Raw genomic sequence first — 20566 nt, 5'->3', positions numbered from 1 at the left:
TGTAACATGTGGTACTTTAATTTGGCTGGTGTAATTAGGAGACATGTAATTTGGTTAAGTGTGTTTGCTGTAATTTGGTTAGGTGTATTTGCTGTAATTTGACAATACGTATTTGCTGTATATTTAAGGTATAAATTGCTGTGTATTTTTACCTTAATTTGTCTACAATATTGCTATTACAAATTATACCAGCATTGTTGGCACATATTAATATACCTGTATTATAAATTCACACGAATAACTTGTAATATAAATTCAACAGAAATGGATTAAACACAAAATGATAATTTGTTCATTACAAAATCATTCCCAAAATAACGAATTACAAACTTCAAGTTAACAGTCTTGTGTCCAAAAAAGTACACAATTTATAAGTTTAGCTACTACTTATTAAACCACCTAACAACTGTAGGTTGTGAGTTTGTTTTATCAGTTGAATGAGTTGCTGGTCTTCTTTCACTAACTTCGGGTTGACTGGAAGTAACACGTTGTCTGTTTGCTAATTCTTGCTGCAATTGTTGTGGAGTCATAGATTTCTTTCCAAAAAACTTAAGCTTTTGTGGCTGGAATCCATTATCTCCTGTTACATCAGCAGAATTTTTGATGTTCCTTGCACCAGTTGTAACAACTCTTCCACCCAGTGTACCAAACTATTAAAACACATCAAACAGTGAACGGTGTTAAAACTGGTCTCTGATATATTATATAAAAAAAAAAGAATTAAAAGTAATTACTTACAAGCTCGGTTGTAAAACCGGTCCTCTCTGATATAACAACGCCATACCCAGACAACCTTGGCCTCTTGTACGCAGCTTGTTTATTTGCATTAACACTTTTCTCCTATAATTAACAGCTTAATTATGATTATAAATAATAAAAGTAATTAAATAAACACATTATTTAATATTATTACCGAATTGTTTCTTTGTGTACTAGTAAGAGTAGGCCTAGTAATTGGCAGTTTAGCTGGTCGTGTAGAAACACGAGCTGCATGTGAACTGGAACCCTGCAAAAATCAATTACATGTGAAAAAATACAAGTTCAGTTGGTCTTATAAATCAATCCTTCTAACAGAACACAACCTACAAATATCAACATCAGTATTGAGATGGTAAATATGCGAATTGGATCATTAATCAGGACCAATCTTTATTAATTATTAACACAGCTCCATTGTTAAAATATGAAGGCATTAATTATCAATTAGGCCTACTAATTAGGTTACTATATTAATGCTTTTATATTGATCAAGCCTACTAATTAGGCTGCTATATTAATGCTTTAAACCTTTGAGTTTAATATAATCTGCTGGTATAGTTATTAGTATCATGTTTTAAAAAAAAAACTAATGAACAATTACCTCTGTCCCAGCTTCCTTTCTCTGTTGACAACTCTTTTTGTTATGGCCTTCCTTTTTGCAAAATGAACAAGTCATCAATGTTCCTTTCCGTGAATATTTCCCAATCTTCTTTGGCTCATCCTTTGATTTGCGTCTATTCTTTTTTGGTCTACCTGGCAGTATCTTAACCTCGGGTGGTTCAATAGGTGGGTTGTTTGATTGTGGCCACATTTTCATATTCAACATTGGCTGAATACAATTTGCATAAGCTTTCATATAGGTTGTTTTGTGGTACTAGTGAGCAACAAAATTCTGTGCGTCCAAACCTTGCCTATGCAATGCGACAATAGCATGTGCACATGGAATTCCTTTAAGGCCCCAAGCCCTACAAGAGCAGGATTGCTTCTTCAAATCAACCACATGTCTGTATGCTCCTTCCACTACTTCAAAACCAAACTCCCCATTCCAAGTTATGCTACATTTCATTGCCCTAGAAGTATTCTTCTTCAAAACATACATAGCCATAGGTGATATATCAGCAATCCATTTTTTTTCCACAAATTCTCTCATATCTACTATCCTATTCATCATTTGCAATCTAACTTCTTCAAACAGTGTAATTATTGTTTTGTGTCTTGCTTTCAGTATCCATCCATTAAATGTTTCAGACATGTTATTATCAACGAAATCACAGTTAGTTGCCATTGAAAAATAAGTCCGACACCATCCTTCTTTATCATAGCACAAAAGTTCCTCAACAATATTCTGACCTAACTTGCTTAAAGCTGCTAAGTTATCATTAAATTCAGCTTCAAACGTGGATTTAGAACATCTCCAGAAACAAGCTCTTCGTTCAACACCCCTCCATTTTTTTGACCAATTTGCCAAAACGTGTCTTGCACACATTCTATGCTCCGCATTTGGGAGAACCTCTTTAATAGCCGGAATTAATCCCTATCGATAAGCATATAAAATAAACACAGAGATTAGTAAGCACAGTAACAACATATTAAGCATATAATAAAGCACAAATAACCATACAACTTGGAATAACAGAACATTAATAAGCACAATAAAAAGCATAAATAAGCATCCAACTTAAGCTGAAAAATAAATTATACCTTCTGCATATCAGTCACCACAGTGTATCCATCACCAAGAGATAATTCCAAGTCTGCTTGCAACAATTTGATAAACCATTTCCAAGTGTGTTTTGTCTCGGAATCTGTCACTGCCCAAGCAATCGGATACATTTGATTATTACCATCTTTTGTCACTGCAACCAACATTTGCCCTTTGCATATTCCTTTCAGGAAGTTTCCATCTAACCCAATACATCTTCTGCATCCCTCTTTGAAACCTTTTTTCAATGCATTGAAGCACATGTAAAAACCCCTAAATATCAATGTAGGAGGTATCCCTTTAGAGTCTACATGGACTACACAGGTACTCCCTGGATTGGACCTTAAGATTTCATCCCTATAGTCATAAAGTCTAGCAAATTCTAATCTATAGTCACCCATCAATTCCCCTATAATATTATTCTTGGCCTTCCTGCATGATGTTTTACCAGCATATATCTCAAGCTTCGTTTTCACCAAGTCTTGCAATTGCCATATCTTGATCCCTGGATTTTCAGTAACTTTTTCCTTGAAATACTTTGTTAGAAATTTGGCATTGCAATGCCTATTTATGTTAGTCCGGTAACAAGTGTGCACTGGATGGTAAGTCTTGATGGTAAAATTATGTGACCTTTTCTCTAAACTGCCAAAAAGATGCCATTCACATGTTTTGATACATCTAGCCCTAACTCTATCACTATCGTTTGGCCTTATTGTCAACTGCACACCCTTCCTCACTGCATAATTGCAAATTGCTTCCCTAAATTGATGCACATTCTCAAACACCATCCCCAATTCCCATAGGGTCTCCTCACATTTTGGATCATAGTGGACCCTTGTATTTCTCTTTCTGGTTCTTTCTTGTATGCCATCACCATCTTCATCTTCAGTGCCAAAGATGTCCACATCAGAGCTCCCTATATAGTCTTCATCACCACCTAGAAGTCCAGCATATCGGTTACCTTCTTTCAACCAATCCAGAAATCCAATATCACTTCCAGCTTCTCTCAATTCAATTTCCTTGTTTTGAAGACCTTTATTTCTCTTAGATCTTTCCCTCCTGTAACTCGAAACAGTTTGTTTAACTTGTTCTACCTCCTCATCATTCTCACTACCTTCATCATCATCAATATCTGCTTCATATAACTCATCTTCTGTTGTAGCAGAGTCAGATCCATCACAATTTTCATCATTCGAGTGACCTGACTGGTTTTCCTCATCTAAGCTAGCATAACTTGCATCCTCTTCATCTCCATTTCCCTCGTCTTGTATAGCTTCTTCATCTTCAGCTAAGTCATTAATGGGAAGATGTGTATTAAATGCATTACTATGGATAGAAATAACCATATTTGCAACCTCTTCCAGGGTTGCCCTATTTTCTTCCACATCAGCCTGGTGGGACCCATCTATATAATCCACATAGACATCAACACTCTCCCCATTATTTACACCATCTAACATATCCATAACCACCCCATCATGTATTATCTCAATAAATTCTCTTGTACCTCTATGTTGGTAGTATAAAGGGTCACATACAACATATTTAAACACCTCACGTACTGTCCAAAGAAGGTCTAACCTGCTGATTTTATCCATGTCTATAATTTTTTCCACTTCCTGAATACCCCCAACGTATTTCTTTGACCCTCCTTCATCCTTTAATTTCCCTCCATGATGCCATTTAATATGGACTGACATTTCACCACTAGTTTGACTGAAAATAAAACAATTTGAGCAAAACAACTTGGTCAATAACTATAGAATTGAATAAAGAAAAGCAATCCAACAAATCACAGCTTTTTTAGTCTTTTAACAATGAAAATAACTGCATATTTAGACAGGAATGGAGGAATCCACACAAAAAAAAACAAAATGGCTACAGCAAAAGCAATTAAATATGACTACATAAGACTTTTTCAACAGCAAAAAAAATGATAAACAAATGAAAGAGAATCTCAAGACAAAAATTAACCCCACATGCTCAACATTATGCCAAAGAACAAAAATACCCTTACTTTCCATGTATAATATCCATTTTACACATTCAGTAAAAGATTCAGTCAAATGCCTATATAAACTCAATGAAATAAGCCATAAGAAGAAAACAACTAATCTCAAGCAACCAAGATGATAATGGAATATGCTTACTTTAATGGAAACAACTAACCTCAACGCCAGGATAAATCACTTCATTGAATCGCCTTTCAACTATGGAGGAATGTAAATCTCAGTTGACTGTTCATGGAAATTAGGGAGAAAGATTTGTGATGAAAAGGAAGAACTTTGTGTTTATGGAAATTAGGGATTGCAAATGTGTGATCAAAACGATTTGTGATGATGGAAATTTGGGAAACTGATGTTGAAGATTAGGGATTTTTTACTGTTCAGTTTTCTGTCACGTTTTGAGAGGGAAACGTAAGAGAATCATTTTTCTTCTGATTAAAATGACATGGCACTCATTAATCCTATGTGGCGACAGCCGTCACTCTATTTTGAAAAGTCAATGGCACGTGGGTCCCAGTTCCCATCTATATTCTGGAATTGAGAATTGAGGGAGCAGTTGGTTACACTATTTGCAAGTTCAGGGGGCTACTTAAACCCTGTTAAAGTTCAGGGGGCCATCCAAGCTTTTTGGACAAGTTCAGGGGGCAAATAATGTATTAAGCCTAAATTCATTTTTATTCCTTACTTATCAACATAACTCATGTTCAAATAAAAAGATTTTCAGCTTTAAGAGTATGCCTAACATGTTATAACAAGTAGACAACTTATTCAAGTAGACATATGTATATTCAAGTGAACATGCTATAACAAGTAGACAACTTATTCGTGCATGTCTATTCCCTACTTATTCAAGACAACTTATTCCTTACTTATCAGCATAGCTTATGTTCAAATAAAAAGGAGTATGGTGATGAAGTGTATGATATGACTATGCTTCACAAACCATATGTTGTAGGTATGAACATTATTTCACTCAATGAACATTCATAGCATAAGAGTATGGCCAATCACAACAACAGCATACATGTAACTAATCAGCTACATGCCCAAATGAACATTCGTACACATACTCAATCAGTCTAGCTTCCTAAACAGAACATCAAACATAAACATGTTTCATACACATACACATACACATACTCAATCACTTATAGCAGTATAACTCATATGTGTAAGAGTATTGTCAATCACAATGAACATTCAAAGCTTTAGAGTATGTCTAATCAGCCACATGCTTAATGATCATTCATACATAAACTCTATGAGTCCTAGCTTCCTAAACAGTTATATCTAACCAATCAGTTCATACCAATCATTTCATCATCACCCACAACATCATACATATATGTAATTGTTCAGTTCAAACCCACATAACAATATATATACAAAATCAGGCTAGTTTCCTAAATCAATGAGTTCTAGGTTCCTAAACAGTACATCAAACATACTCAATCACTTCTAAAGGCATGACCAATCAATTCAAACCAACATAACATTAATATATATTCATTAAGTTAAAGAAATCTTCCCATATGCTAAAGGCATTAACCGATTGACAATCTCTTCAGTCAGTCTTCCCATGTACTGAAGCATTCTTACTATCCCTGCAAATATTATGTTCAAATAAAAAGGAATCAGATAAGTTCATACCATCTTCAGCATCAGGCACTATATTGCCCTAGGTTAAAAAAGATAAAAAAAACCCAAGCTTTTCAGCTTTGAATCTGAATACAATAAAATCAGTGTAGCTAAGCGAGAGATCTAAACCTTTCACGATAGGTCTGAAAATCACAAGATCCTTATTCCAGCTGCTGAAATCGACATACACAAAAGTAAATCGGATGAGGAAAAAATAGAGTAAGGAACAATGATACTCTAATACATCTAGGAACGGAGAAAATATGGCTTACCAGTACCGTGTTTCGAGCTCACCCAGTGATTGTATGTTCAAATCAACCATAGAGATAGAGAGGGATGAAACTTGTGTAACCTAAACTAGGGTTTGGGATTAGAGAGAGGGTTTATATATCAGCTTAAATTTCAGTCAAACGATAGAGCGCCTAAAATTTGGTATTGCCGCGTAAGTGACATTTCATTTGCCGCGTTTTTGTTTTCGGCATATAGTGACATTCATTTATTAGAGGTGTCATCTGTTAAGCGCATCAAATTTAACGACAACGCGCGTTTTCTTTGGATGACAGGATTCTGTAATCGTAATGTCATCTGAAAATTGAGCGCATTTTTTATTTCGCCTTTAGATGACATACAGTTAAAATACTGTCACGAAAAATATTCAGACGATACGAAAACAAATGTCTGTCATGTATCTTGTGTCATGTGAAAGGGAAAATGGCATAGTGAATCTATTGCATATAAGATCATATTGTGGAAAATTAAAGAGAAAAATTCACAATTTTAAAGATAAATTTAGAGTCATATCATGCAAATTTTTCCATATTATAAGACTTTTATGTAATAAACCTGGCCCAGCTAGAATCCAATTAAATGGAAAAAAATGAAAGCAAGGCAAACAACAGAAGTTGATCCAACAAACTGAAAGAAATACCAAATATTTGGGATTGCAATTGCTGATATGCAAGCGCATATCAAAAGTAGAAAAGTTAGAGATACAAATCTGACATATCTTTAACCAAAATGGTCTTCTTAGGGAAAAAAAGTTCATCAATATTTCCTCTTAATGAGAAGTTCAACAGAGGAAACACCGGCATTAGATGAAATTCATAGCTTAGCCTAACAATGTCATTCATCAAAGCACCACTTTTTGTGTTGGAAACTCTGATCAAAATTCATTAATACTTTCGACATGATTGATTCTCCGAACATAAGATACCTGAAAATGTCGATGATGAAATAGATTGCATCACAGATTACTACTGAATTCACACTGTTGATATCGTATCAAAAGGTTTTCTTATCTCGAAACCGATCGGACCAACTTCACACACACACAATTAAGCAAAAGCTAAATACAAATCAACATAAATATTGTCATATGAATCAAACAGAGAACTTTACATTTTATAAAAGAGATTTTGCAAACATCAAACATAAATACTATATGGATCTGCATAAAAAAACATGACAGCTTTAGTTACCTCTCATGTCATATATAGGTAACAAAGAAAGCATTTCCAGATATTGTGTACACTTCCAAGTAGGCCCATCAAATTCACCCGATTGAAAGAAAACTGAAATAAAAAGAATGGCATGCATAAGAAGCTAAGAATAGGAGTCGCCATCCACATATACAATATCGGGGAAGGGCGTATGTCCAGCTACCTCTTAGATACGAATAATAATTCAGTACTTTACCTCAGAGGAAGTGCCTTATGAAAGCATAGGTACCGCCCCAAGTATCACATCTCCATTGTAGCCTATAAATGTAGAAAAGCATGTACCTGTTGAGTGGGGCTAACATTAGTAGCAACATTGGTAATAAGGAACTCAAACCTTCCTTTCTTGCTCTAAATCCCAATTCCTCCATAGTACTTCCTCCCATAACTCAACCCTGAAAATTAACAATGCAAATAGTTCTTCAATGAAAATTAACACATTGAAAATTTGTGTTTTTCAATATTTAACTAAACACTAGTGCAACTATAACTACTGGCACTTAAAAAAACAGCCAAAGCTCATCAAATCAAGATTCAATTAGTACATGTTAACTAGCTACCATATTAAAGCAACATGCTTCAGGTTAAAACTCATCAATATGCCATCAGTTGCCAATAGACTAGAACATAAACAGAACTCCATTTGTAATATAGGAGTCGAATTAAAAAACAGAACTGATATTACTTGTGTTTCAACTTCAAAATTGGCATCAGAAAAAAAATTCATTTTTTCTTCAATTCAAAAGCAAGGAGGAGAAAAGTATATAAGATCAAACAATTAACAAATCAAACCCATTTCATATTTTCAACTATCAAGCAAACTCAATACACGAACCACTTGCGATCCCATTTCAGTATTCAACTTCAATCGAGGAAACCAAATCCAAAAAATGGAATGCAAATCAAAGGAAAAGCCAAAACCTTATAACTTTCAAATCCAAACAAAACAAATCAAATGCCAGAAAATGGAGATCAAATCGAAGAAAAAACTCATACCTTATCGATTTTAGAGGACATATGAAGTTCACAAAGCATAAATAACAATAGGGTTCAATGGGAATTACAAGGATTAACAACTTAACAAACCTTAAAGAAATGAGATCTGTGTTTTAAAGACATCTTAGGGAAAAGTGACATGGAACTAACTAATGACCGCTACAAGAAAATAGGGATTTAATGACAGGAAATACCATCATTGAAAGTCTAATTCCACTCATTAAATGTTTTTAATGAGCAGAATATTCCCCCTTGAGGAAGCCCTTCTTACTAAAAGTATTAATAAGTGGAATAATTCCGCTCATTATTAACTTACAATGAGTGGATATTTACCCTTACAAAACAATATATAATGACTAAAAAATACGCAAATTAAAAGTATTTATAATGATTAAAAATACGATCGTTATAACTATTTATAATGATTAAAAATACGCTTATTAAAAGTATTTATATTAATTAAAAATACGCTCATTAGAAGTATGTATAATGATTAAAATTACACTCATTAGAAGCATTTATAATGATTAAACATATGCTTATTAGAAGTACTTATAATGATTAATGATACACTAATTAGAAGTATTTATAATTATTAAGATTCCGCTCATTAGAAATATTTATAATAATTAAGAATACGCTTATCAGAAGTATTTACAATGATTAAAAAATAGTATTATTTACATAACATACTCTCATTACATCTATAAAGCCCCGCACTAAAAATTTGTATTAATGATGAAAAATATAAATTGTCACAAATTAACCTCTAAAAGATCGCAAATGTATATTTTCAAATTATAACTATTCAGTAATTACAATATATGCAATTGTAACATGTTCAAAAAGATTGTTTCTAGAGTTTGACATAGAGACAACATTTCTATATTACCTAGCAAAATATATGTTCAATGAGATGCTTTCTCCAAAAAAAATCTAAGTAGATTGATGATCTCCATCTTGAACCAAAATCCTAACCAGAATGATAATTTGCCCAAAAGAAATTCTGTCAATTAACCTGCAAAAGGTAATAGGATATTAGGGACAATAAAAAAATTACATTAACAAAATTGAACAATAAAATAAGTCTTAAATAAAAAAAATAGATACATACAAGGAGCAATTATTTATATTTGTAAGACAAAATACTATACTAGCTTGAAGATTCAAACTTCATGGTATCCTTGGATATATTCTTTTTTACCTTTTTATATTTGTGAATGGGTGCTCAGTACAAAAAGAAAAACATTCAAAGGCTTCCAATTCACAAAAAGACACTATAAAAGAGGTTGTGTATGCTGGAGCTAAGATGGTTCAGTGAGGTGAATTTGGACAAGTTTCATCAATTGAGCAATATGAGGAAAAGCACAATGATGCAGATGTCATGGCTGCTCTTGTGTGTCTCCTCAAATTCAGAAAAGGTTGCATCAAAATCATTTACAACATGAACTTTACTTATCATGAAACCAAATATGTTCACTATTATCACAATTCAACATCTAAATGATTACCGAACCTTATATCTAAATGTTCCCTAATATTATTTAACAAAAAGCATTAAACAGTCAAATAAAAACATATTGTATCACAATAATATCAAGAGAAGTTCATTGTGCATATTAGGCCCTAAACCATTCAATTAGCATTATAAAATAACTCAAAGGTTACAAACTTACATATACCAGTGAGGCTGCCTGTAAGTCTAACCACAGACAAAGACAATATCAACAGCATGTAAGTCTTACCGAACATAGAGCTGGAAATCATTTAAATTGTTATACATCATACAATTCTAAATCTTGCAAAAATGATGTCATTCATCACCAAATAAAAATGTGTTTACTAGCACTTAATAGTATAAAGTAAATATTTTTTAATAGTAGTAATAGTAATAACAAACTCAAACATCATTAAAACCATTATGTTGTAAAGGTAAATGGCAATAAAGTTCATATCTGCATATTAATAACCAAAAAAATGCAAAACTGTATATCAGTAAAACTAGAAGCCATTTATCAGTTAAAGAATAATGTTTAGCGAAGGTAAAGTATTTAATAATTTATATAATAAATTCAAACCTCTATTAATATGTGCATTTGAAATGAGTTAGTGATACACACCTCATGATGGTCGGTATTTGAGGTTGGCGATACAAATGATGATTGGTGGGCACCACCTTTAGCCAATTGGTCTAACCTTGAAGTTATGTTTTTTTTCCAATCTTCAAGCTCATCTAATTTTCTCTTGAGGTTACGATTCTCTTCTTCCTTCTCTTGCATTATATCTTCAAACTCTTTTTCTTTAGTAGATTTGGATCCTACCACGTCATTTCGCTTAATTCCACCTCCATAACCAAAGACATGGCTATGAGTCTGTGGTCTAAAGCATTTGTCAATAACCTCTATGGTGGAAAGTGATGGCTTGGATTGAATGGTCTCTGCAATTTCATCCTATAAAGATCCAATGGGTAAATGTGATATAAAGAAATAAATATAAGAAAACTCGAGAAGATCAATTAGACACGTGTACATATTTCTTTGTTGTTTCTTCATCTTACAATTTTCCATCTTTCTGGTGAGTCTCGAAAAAAAGGTTTAAGAAATCAGGTGGATTTCCATCTTTGCCTCCCTATTTTATATAAATAAATTATAAATTATTTAAGTGATTAGCTGAAATACATAATAAAAGGTGTTGAAGACTTGTTTCTTACCATGTCATACATAATTGTCCGATGTGGCTTACTTCTACTACGATGATGCATGGCTGCTTTAGCTCCATTATCTTAGTTTTCTCATTTTCTATAAAAACAATGCAAAATATCAAGGGTTTTTTGCTAGTTTCTAAGATAAAATATACTTTATAATAATATACGCCTAAATTATTCTTACCAAAAAGGTTTCAGTAAAAAATTTGTTGTTCACAAGCCACGTCCAATCTACAAGAGTGACATGTGGTGGCAAATGTTTTATGGCTTCCGCTTTGGTTTTGTATGTTTTCACATATTTATTGTACAATTATGACCTCCACACTGTCCATAAAGTAGACATATGCTTCAAGGTATCATGACGATAATTTTCCATATTACTATGTTGAAAAGAATCCTACATAAAGTCTTTATGACAACACCAAATAGTATAGCAAAAGGCTTAAAATATTATTTGGCCCCTGATCTATCCAAAATTTTGTCATTTAGCTCACCCAATTTATGTTAAAACTTAACCGAACCGTTATCTCATTGATAAGTAATGATATTTTGACAATTGAACTTGACACGCGATATTTCTTAAAGTTTTTTTTACCATATTATATGGAAATAATTAATTAGATTAAAAAATAAAAAACAAAAAACAAATCCTAAACTAAAATCTATTAAGTTCAAGTGTTAAAATATCGTTACTCGTCAATGAGATAACGGTTCGGTCAAATTTTAATACAAATTGGATGAAATTTCACCAATTGGGATAGGTCAGGGGCCAAATATGACCAAATAATAGGTCAGAGGCCAAATGACAAAATTTTGGATAGGTCAGAGGACAAATAATGCTTAAGCCTATAGCAAAATAAGCACTATAGAACATTTCAAGTTATTTCATATTACTATAATTACTCACTTCAACTAAAGAAAAGTGTATGTTTGTCCAGATAATTAAGGATAAAACAGTTACTACAATTATTTGCAACACATAAGTAAAAATAAAACAGTTTAGAAAAGCTTAGCATCATTGACATCTACAAAATTTAAATGCATCATTACTAAGTTTCATAACTGCAGATTAAAAAAACTTATTTAATATCTTACTCAACACACAGTTCAAGTCAAATAATCATCAATTTAAATATGCTTGTGAAATCTAAAGAATCACTTATCGTGAGGAAAATTAACAAATATAGACAGAAAAGCCATTAATTTGTATAAGATTTACCTTCACTGCACCCCATATGTGGTCCTTGACTTCTGGCGTCATATCCCTCCATGTTTGAACTTGAACTGGACAAATATTTCCATCACGAATAATTTTTCCCAAGTGTCTTGACCAACATGTATGATTATCACCGACTGCACGATTGTTGTAGAATGTGACCTCCATCTTTTCTCCGGGTTTAAGAGCTGTAACTTTCTTATTCAAATTCTTCCCTCTAACATTTTTCTTCACTTGAGATGTGGAATCTAACAAAATAAAATCAATTTCTATAATTTGTTCAAAGTAATGTGACGAGTAAAAGAAAATAGACTATATTTTGAACAATGATACTTACTTTCGACATACTTGTCTGATGTAACATATACTGAGTCGCCAATTTTACCATCTTCAGCCACGGGAGTATATTTTGCTACAAGATAATGACTGAGAGCTTCCAATGGTATAAGAAACACCTTAAATACAAAGAAAATAATGTAAGTCTTAAACTAAACTGAGAAAAATAAAAATATATCACCATTTTCACTTGAGTAAGCTAAGTAACTTGCCTTATTAGTCTGAGATAGGCTAATAGTTTCAAGATCATTATCTACATGAAAGTTCGTAGAAATGGTAATAAACATTTGAATAGTGCTAGCTTCGTTACTCCCTCCGATAACATCACCAAAAATAATTACTTTCTCATTTACCTTAAGATCGCCTACAATCCTAAGATTTGTAACTTCCGGATTTTGTGAAATTGAAATGGTTGAAGCTGCAAAGATATATTTATAATTAATGAAATTTATAATACATAACAGAATAACCATTGAAATATTTTGACAATGTTACCTAATGATGAATTGTCCTCTGGAAGTTTGAAGGACAAAAGTGAGGTTGTTATATCTTCCTCAATGTTAACATGTACCTCCGGAAGACCAGTATTATCCCTCGTCAAGAATAAGATATCTTCATCATCACATAATCGCAACCCTTCATCATCAGTGATTTTGAACCGAACAGAATATATATCAAAGAATCTTTTGCACAATCTCAAAATATCCAAGTAAGAGGTGTCTTCATCAAAATTCTTCTCTATGTATTCTTTATCATCATAGTGCATAACAAGAGATCTGGTGCCTTTTTAATATATATATATATAAGAAAAAGATAAGAAAAAATTGATTCTGCCACAGAAACAGACCCATAAAATTGATTCTGCCATAGAAATAGACTAGCCAAAAATTGATTATGCAATAGAAACTAAAACATACATGTAAACATAAATCTAATTGTGAGACAGAATTCTGAATTTTCTGCTAAAACTGAAAAGACTCATAACGGATGCTAAAACAAAAATAGAAAGTTGATGCGAAAACAAAATAGAAAATTGTTTCTACAATAGAAACTAAAACATATACATAAACATAATTTTGATTCTGAAACAAAATTCTAAATTTTCAGCTAAAATAGAAACAGACTCCACTACAACAAATCATCACTTGCGCCACGGTTAGAGTCGTGGCACAAGTATAATATTTCCGTGGCTATAGTATTTAGCCACGGAAATTCAAAATAAATCTCCCGTGGCGCAAGTGAGCGTGGCTAGATAGTGGCCACGGGAAAATGATGGTTGTGGCATAAATTGAGTTTTATGCCATGGAAACATTCATGGCTAATCATATCTCTTTGCCACGTGCAATTTCGTGGCAAGAGTAAAATACATGTGGCAAGATATAATGGCTCATGTCAATCAACCTTATTGAGCCACGAGTATAACCGTGGCAAAATTATAACATTCGTGGCAAAAATAGAACACTTGTAGGTAGGAACTTTGCTTAGCCACGAATATAATCGTCACAAACTTGATCGAATTTTAGCAATTTATTTTGAATTAATTTTTAATTTCTTTGATTATTATTGTTATTATTATAAGAACTTTCGGATTGAACATAGCTGCATTAAATTCAATAAGAAATGAATAAAAAATAAACAGTCTAAAATTTTAATCACGAAAAATAAATAATTAATAATTAAATATCAATCATTCTATCATTCAACAGAAAAATTCAAGAAAGAAAATAAATCTCTCAATTCTATTCCATTTTAGCAACATAAGAACCTACAAATTCATCAATCATGTAAGCGACCAAATAATCTGGTATATCTCAGCTTAAAAAATTGTTGTTCAGAGACCTGCATCCCTAAAATACAAATATAAGCATGATATGAATAAAACTGATGCCATGATTTAAAAGGAATAACAAATAATAATATCAAATTTACATAGATACTATATCTCAAGCCTGACTCGCAACACCTTAACACCCTTCGGCACACGTGTCTCCCACAGAAGCAACTCACCCAGGCAGTACAGGAACTCCTGGTGAAGAGTATAAGCTATTAATAGTAGCAACTAATTCAATCAAAATAATGAACGTGATGAGATCCAAAGCTTCATATAACAATGATAAAATTAACAAGGAACATTACTAATAAATAGCAATGAAGATCATCTTAATTGAGACAAAAATATAGGCACAAATGCTACAAATTTAAGTTCAAGTATAATCCTTATTTCGTTGCTTTTTGACCACTTAGCAGCTGTGTTTAACAGGAATAAAATCTGAAACGAACTCACAAGATAGTTTCCTTATGCATAGTACATAAGACAAATATCAACAACAAATTACAAAAAGAAAAAGGAAGCATGTAATTCAATTTCCTATGTGGCCCTGTTATCTTTGGAGCAAATTTGATAGTATATGCTTCATCCTGATCTCTACTATAACATAATACAGTATGTGATTTCTCTCTTTCCACTCTTAACTATGTCATTCCTCAGATATCTTGTCTTAAATGAGTCATTTGTGTTGTAGTGAAGGAACTAACAAGGTGGAACTGAAGGCCCGAGCTTTACGCAAAATATAAATGCCTAAAAATGTTTGAAGTCAAGGTATTCACTATTTTTGTCAATTCAATCCCAATTCCCATACATAGTAGAAATCATGGAAATGTATCGGTTTTACGAATGAACTGCATAGCATGTTCATAATCAGAGTATGCAGGAAAAAAATGCAAAAACATAATTTATAGATCTACAGTCTATAACTAAATTAAATAATACTATCATTACTGAGGCTATAGTCACCAATTGTTCTGTTCCAATTAGAAGGTTGAATTATTAGAAATTAAATTCTTCTATTTTTTTCTGACCTTTGAGATGAGGAATTAAGCTTCTTTTCGAGTGAATTGAGCTCTAATAACAACGAATTTAAACTTCAATGAGGCTAGAGGTCAGTTGTGATCTCATTAACTTTCACTCGGCATCGAATTTCCAATCTAACACCCTACAAAAACATATAGATCAATCTGCAAAATAAATTAGAGATAATACAAACATATAAATAGTTAAGAAAAAGGAAATTCAATAAGAAATTAGGACTCATATTGCTTCAAAGTTGAGAGCTCATATATGATCTTTAAAGATTGAAGATTGCTTTTTATACAAATACTGCAAAAACAAAAAGGAAGTTTCCTTAATGAAATCAGATGAAGTAGCAAAAAGGGAAATGCATATCAACTTTAATTACAACAGGAGGAGCTCCCACATAATCATAGAAAGGAGCTGCAAAAACAAAACCTTGGTAAATAGCAAAGCTAAATGTAAGAATTTTGATTAGTAAAAAAAACAGTTTATTAAAACTTCATGGATGTAAATGCCAATTAAGAAAAAGCAATTCATAATAAAGACTCAGATTATAGTCTATAGTCAAATCCACAAAGAAAATTGTAAACTAAAATTTGACATGTATCTCACAAAGTTGCACAATTCCTAATATAAACATTTGAACTCTTCATGGAAATTGAATAAGCATTAAATATGGAGATTGAGTAACAATTAAACAAAAACAAAATAGGATCTCTCCTACAAAATTCAAGAGACCGATATTTATCAACTCAAAATAAAAAAGAAATGCAGGAAAAGAAAAACAAAAATCAAAGAAGAAACAGATAGTAATTATCTAATTAGCAGAAAGAAAAAAAAATGGAACATGAAGAACAAGGTATGAAAGCAACATCAAAAGAGAGTATCCAAGAAAGAAAACAAAAGTCCATAAGCAAATAATAGGGAATTGAAGGACCATATTAGAAACTCAACTTGGGGAAACTGAGAAAAAAAAAATGAACAAAAAACTAACTTAAAAGTGCAGCTTTCTCTATGAGATGTTCTCATAGATACAACAGAAAAGAAAAAACCATAAGAAAAATAAATTTATCAATAGAAAAACCCAACGTGAGCATTCCTAATCAAAGCAATAGGGATACAAAAGAACCTAAAAGGCTGTAAATTTAGGTCGGAAGCATGAACTCAAGAGAAATAAATAAAACTTTCATTACTGGCCTTGAAAAATAGCTCTGACAAACTTGGGCTTTTGCATGTTTGGTTGGCAAAGTTAAAATTATGTCTTTTCATAAAAAAAAGTGCAAAAATAAGAAGAGGAATCGATCAAGGAAGCAAAATGAAATAAGAAGAGAAAGCTCGTGTAGGATTGGACATTGAACCTTCCATCGTTAAGCTTGAAGAATAGATCTGAACCACTTAGCATGGGTAGCAGTCATTTGTCGATCATCAATAGAGAAAAAGAGGGACCAATCATTGGAGGAAATTCCATACAGATGATAAACAAATGGTGAGAAGAAGGTATGGTAATATCACGAGGCTGTTTTAACTTTTCAACTTTTACACACTACATTGTTAATCTTTGAGATAAGGTACCAAAATAGGTCTAGTATCAATTTAGAATCCACGTATAAAATAGCACCAATATATGTTTAACATTTAAAAAATGGTATCAATTTAGGCATCGATAACGGATTAGACACGTCATTCCTCCCTCTATATACAATTGACAGAACTTAACGTAGTACTATCAATGACGTGTCTCGTTCCGTTATCGAGACCTAAATTGGTACATTTTTTAAACCTTAAGCCTATATTGGTGCTATTTTGTACGTAGAGCCTAAACTGATACTTCCCCAAAAACCCTAAACCTATTTTGGTATCTTATCCCTTAATATTTTAGTTTAACATATTAAACACTCAATTATTAATATTTGCACATATCACTTTTCAATTTTTACACACTACATTGTTAATATTTTAATTTAACATATTAAACCCTCAATAATTAATATCTGCACATATCATGTCTATATTAATTGGATATTCTCTGTCAAAGGACCAACCAATTTAAAAGTTTATTTTTCTTATTTCAAAAGTATGCAATACTTGATATGGAACATTAAGTAAATAAAGGGGGCTTCCGGAAACTAGTAATATTGACATTTCAGCATATGTATTCACTTTGGCCTATTAACTGAATTTTGCAAGAATATTTGTAATGGCCAGAATGCTTGACAATTAAGGACCATTAATTATACAACAGAGAAAATGACCATTAATTGATTGGTGTTCTTTATCCAATATAAAATAAGAACCTGAAGAATACAGCCAAAACAATGGCAGAATGGAGCAATATGATTGCATTGGGAAATTGAAAATATTTTTCCTCAACAAAAAGGCATTCACTAGAAGCACCTAAACATGATTTTGATACGAAACCAAAAATTGCTATCATCTAATCAATAGGTGTTTTCTTTCAATCTTATTGAAGGCATGCAAGAGAGAGTTTCAGATCAGTCCCCAAAATATATCCATTGAATTCAATACTGATAGTATTTGAAAGACAAAACCATAATTAGTAAAGCTAAGAACTATTAATCTATTTTCATTCTAAAGGAAAACTTACTTCTTCTCCATCGAGCACCGAGCTTTAGGCTTCCTTGATACCAAGATAAAACTCCAACAAACCAGGATTTCATCTATGAGTTTATCAATATATTTCTCCCAAAAATTCTTCTCACTTAACATTAAGTGATTAAACTCCTTCATCCCTTTTATGAGCTTATTGGACTCCAAAACCTTCAAAACATGACATCTGGGATATTTATAGCAATTTTCATCAATAGAATCATATCATATTATTTATGAATGGTTCATAAACAATTCCAGATGAATTATAAATTGCCATTTACAAACGAGACATTATATTCTTTCAAGTCAGCAATTGACATGGGCTTATCATCAATTTCTATCCTACTTAATGCATCATATTCAATGAGAAGTAAACTAATAGAAAGTAGTAACTAACATGAATTGCAGTGCTAAGAGAAAGACTGCCATTAGTAATACCTTCTCTAACCTATATAAACTGAAAAATAGTAGACCATATAGTATGTAAAAACTTTAAGATTTCCCTTAACCAATTAAACTCTTCTTGGATATTGGGAGTTTCCCTAAACCTATTCAAAATCTCTCAACCCATTCAAAATCCCTAATCCCAAGCAAACACTCCTTCTATATAAAATATCACATTCAAGCAAACCCATTCAAAATTCCTAAATCAATTCAAAGTGAAGGGTTAACTCACCTCAATTGAAGAAAACTTCGGTGCTTGATGCTGCCGTGGTCCAAAAAAACAAAGAAAAAGTCGGAACTTTAAGAGTCGTCGACAGGGCTGGTTCAATCCCGGATGAGAAGTAGTTTTTCCATCAGGAATGTACAATTAATATGATGAGTAAATAGAACTGATGAGAGAGAAGGGGAGTGGAGGGACATGGGTGTGGGAAAGATCGAGAAAGAGAAAGAGAAAGAGAAAGAGAAAGAGAACTTTTGGTAATCAAAAAATGGGAGGGAAGATAATAAGTAATTCTCGCCTCTCCCTTGTAAAAAAAAAATCCCCTCATATTCTGTATGTGATAGACGGGAATTTATATTAGGCACCCGGCTCTTCAAATTATATAAAGACCTTTTATTTATATTTCGACATCTATCACTTAAATAAATTATTTTATTTTATTTTGACATCAAATAAACGACAAAATACCAGAAAAGAAAGAGATAAAAAACATCATCTACACAGTAGTTCTCCTTCACCGCCGGTATCCGACCACTTCCGCTCCAATATCCACCGCTTCTGTTCTTTATCACCTCCGGCCGCCTCTTTACAGAGCTTCTTCTTCACCAAAATTGAAGTGAAAGAAAAAGAATCGGAAACCAGAAATCCGGCTGCCTCTTTATCACCTCAGGCCGCCTCTGTTCTTCTTCTTCTTCTATGTTGAATCGGAAATCAGAAATCGCATTCGTAACAATTTTGGGTTTTTTCAAATACAATCTTTAATTTCTAAAGGAAGGCAAGAGACAACTTTGAAATTAATGGATTAAAAAGAAAAAAAGTATCCATCTTCTTCTCTGTAAATAAAAAAAAAACTAATTTTTACACTTCAATCAACCCATGAAATATATCTATGTATTTATATTAAAAAATCTAAAAAAAAAAACAACACAAATCGTTATTGGTGGATATCACCGGAGGCAGTGGATACCGAACGGCAATGAATGGAGGCCGACGGTGATGGAGCATGGCGGTGATGGAGATCGGTGCAGATGATGTTCTTGGTTTCTGCTCTGTAGGTAGTTTTTTTTGATAGAAAAATACTCAAAATAAAATAAAATAATTTATTTAAATAACAGGTGTCGAAATATAAATGGAAGGTCTTTATATGATTTGGAGAGCCGGGCGCCTAATATAAATTCCCGTGATGGACAGTGGAATAATTTCCATCGTTATATTAAATAATAATAAAAAAGAAAACACAAATTTAAATTTAAGATAATAAATAATAGAATATTTTTATATCAGAATAGAAATATTATTGTGTACATATTGCATCAAATTTTCATTCTAAATATATTAATTAAATTTAAAAAACCTAAAAAGATAAATTTTTATTTATATTATTAAGGGTAATTTTACATTTTAATATGTAAAAATATATGAAAGGTCTAAAGAGTTGATCAAAAAAAATTCAAGGACCTTAAAATAAATATATACAAACTAGTATAATAGATTAAAACACCTCAACATTAATTATTTATTCAAAAATTAATTAATGTTTTGCAAAGAAATAAATTACTCATGGCATAAGTAATTTTATGCCATATGT

The 20566-nt window shown here is 32.2% G+C and overlaps 2 protein-coding genes across 5 annotated transcripts; both read right to left on the bottom strand.

The window, feature by feature from the left end:
* Positions 1-314: 314 nt before the first annotated feature.
* LOC136222316 (uncharacterized) lies at positions 315-6831 on the bottom strand. The gene is made up of 6 exons (XM_066009946.1): positions 6235-6831; positions 2461-6071; positions 1361-2293; positions 914-1006; positions 739-840; positions 315-650 (listed from the first exon to the last, which is right to left on the bottom strand). Exons 2-3 carry the CDS (start codon positions 4159-4161, stop codon positions 1634-1636), a joined length of 2361 nt encoding a protein of 786 aa, XP_065866018.1. The 5' UTR covers positions 4162-6071; positions 6235-6831; the 3' UTR covers positions 315-650; positions 739-840; positions 914-1006; positions 1361-1633.
* A 77-nt stretch (positions 6832-6908) lies between these two features.
* LOC136222317 (uncharacterized) lies at positions 6909-19879 on the bottom strand. 4 transcript variants are annotated; one of them, XM_066009949.1, is made up of 12 exons: positions 18991-19879; positions 18310-18498; positions 15713-16010; positions 13349-14879; positions 13066-13271; positions 12855-12972; positions 12521-12765; positions 10718-11047; positions 9490-9615; positions 7801-7996; positions 7584-7676; positions 6909-7318 (listed from the first exon to the last, which is right to left on the bottom strand). In XM_066009949.1, exons 4-9 carry the CDS (start codon positions 13617-13619, stop codon positions 9607-9609), a joined length of 1179 nt encoding a protein of 392 aa, XP_065866021.1. In that variant the 5' UTR covers positions 13620-14879; positions 15713-16010; positions 18310-18498; positions 18991-19879; the 3' UTR covers positions 6909-7318; positions 7584-7676; positions 7801-7996; positions 9490-9606. The 4 variants fall into 4 exon arrangements, with proteins under 4 accessions (XP_065866021.1, XP_065866019.1, XP_065866020.1 ...); XM_066009947.1 differs by having other exon boundaries at positions 15713-15868; XM_066009948.1 differs by having other exon boundaries at positions 15713-15846.
* Between the last annotated feature and the right edge of the window lie 687 nt (positions 19880-20566).

This window comes from Euphorbia lathyris, chromosome 3, assembly GCF_963576675.1.
Source record: "Euphorbia lathyris chromosome 3, ddEupLath1.1, whole genome shotgun sequence".
NCBI lineage: Eukaryota > Viridiplantae > Streptophyta > Magnoliopsida > Malpighiales > Euphorbiaceae > Euphorbia > Euphorbia lathyris.
This window is presented reverse-complemented; position numbering and strand designations above follow the sequence as displayed.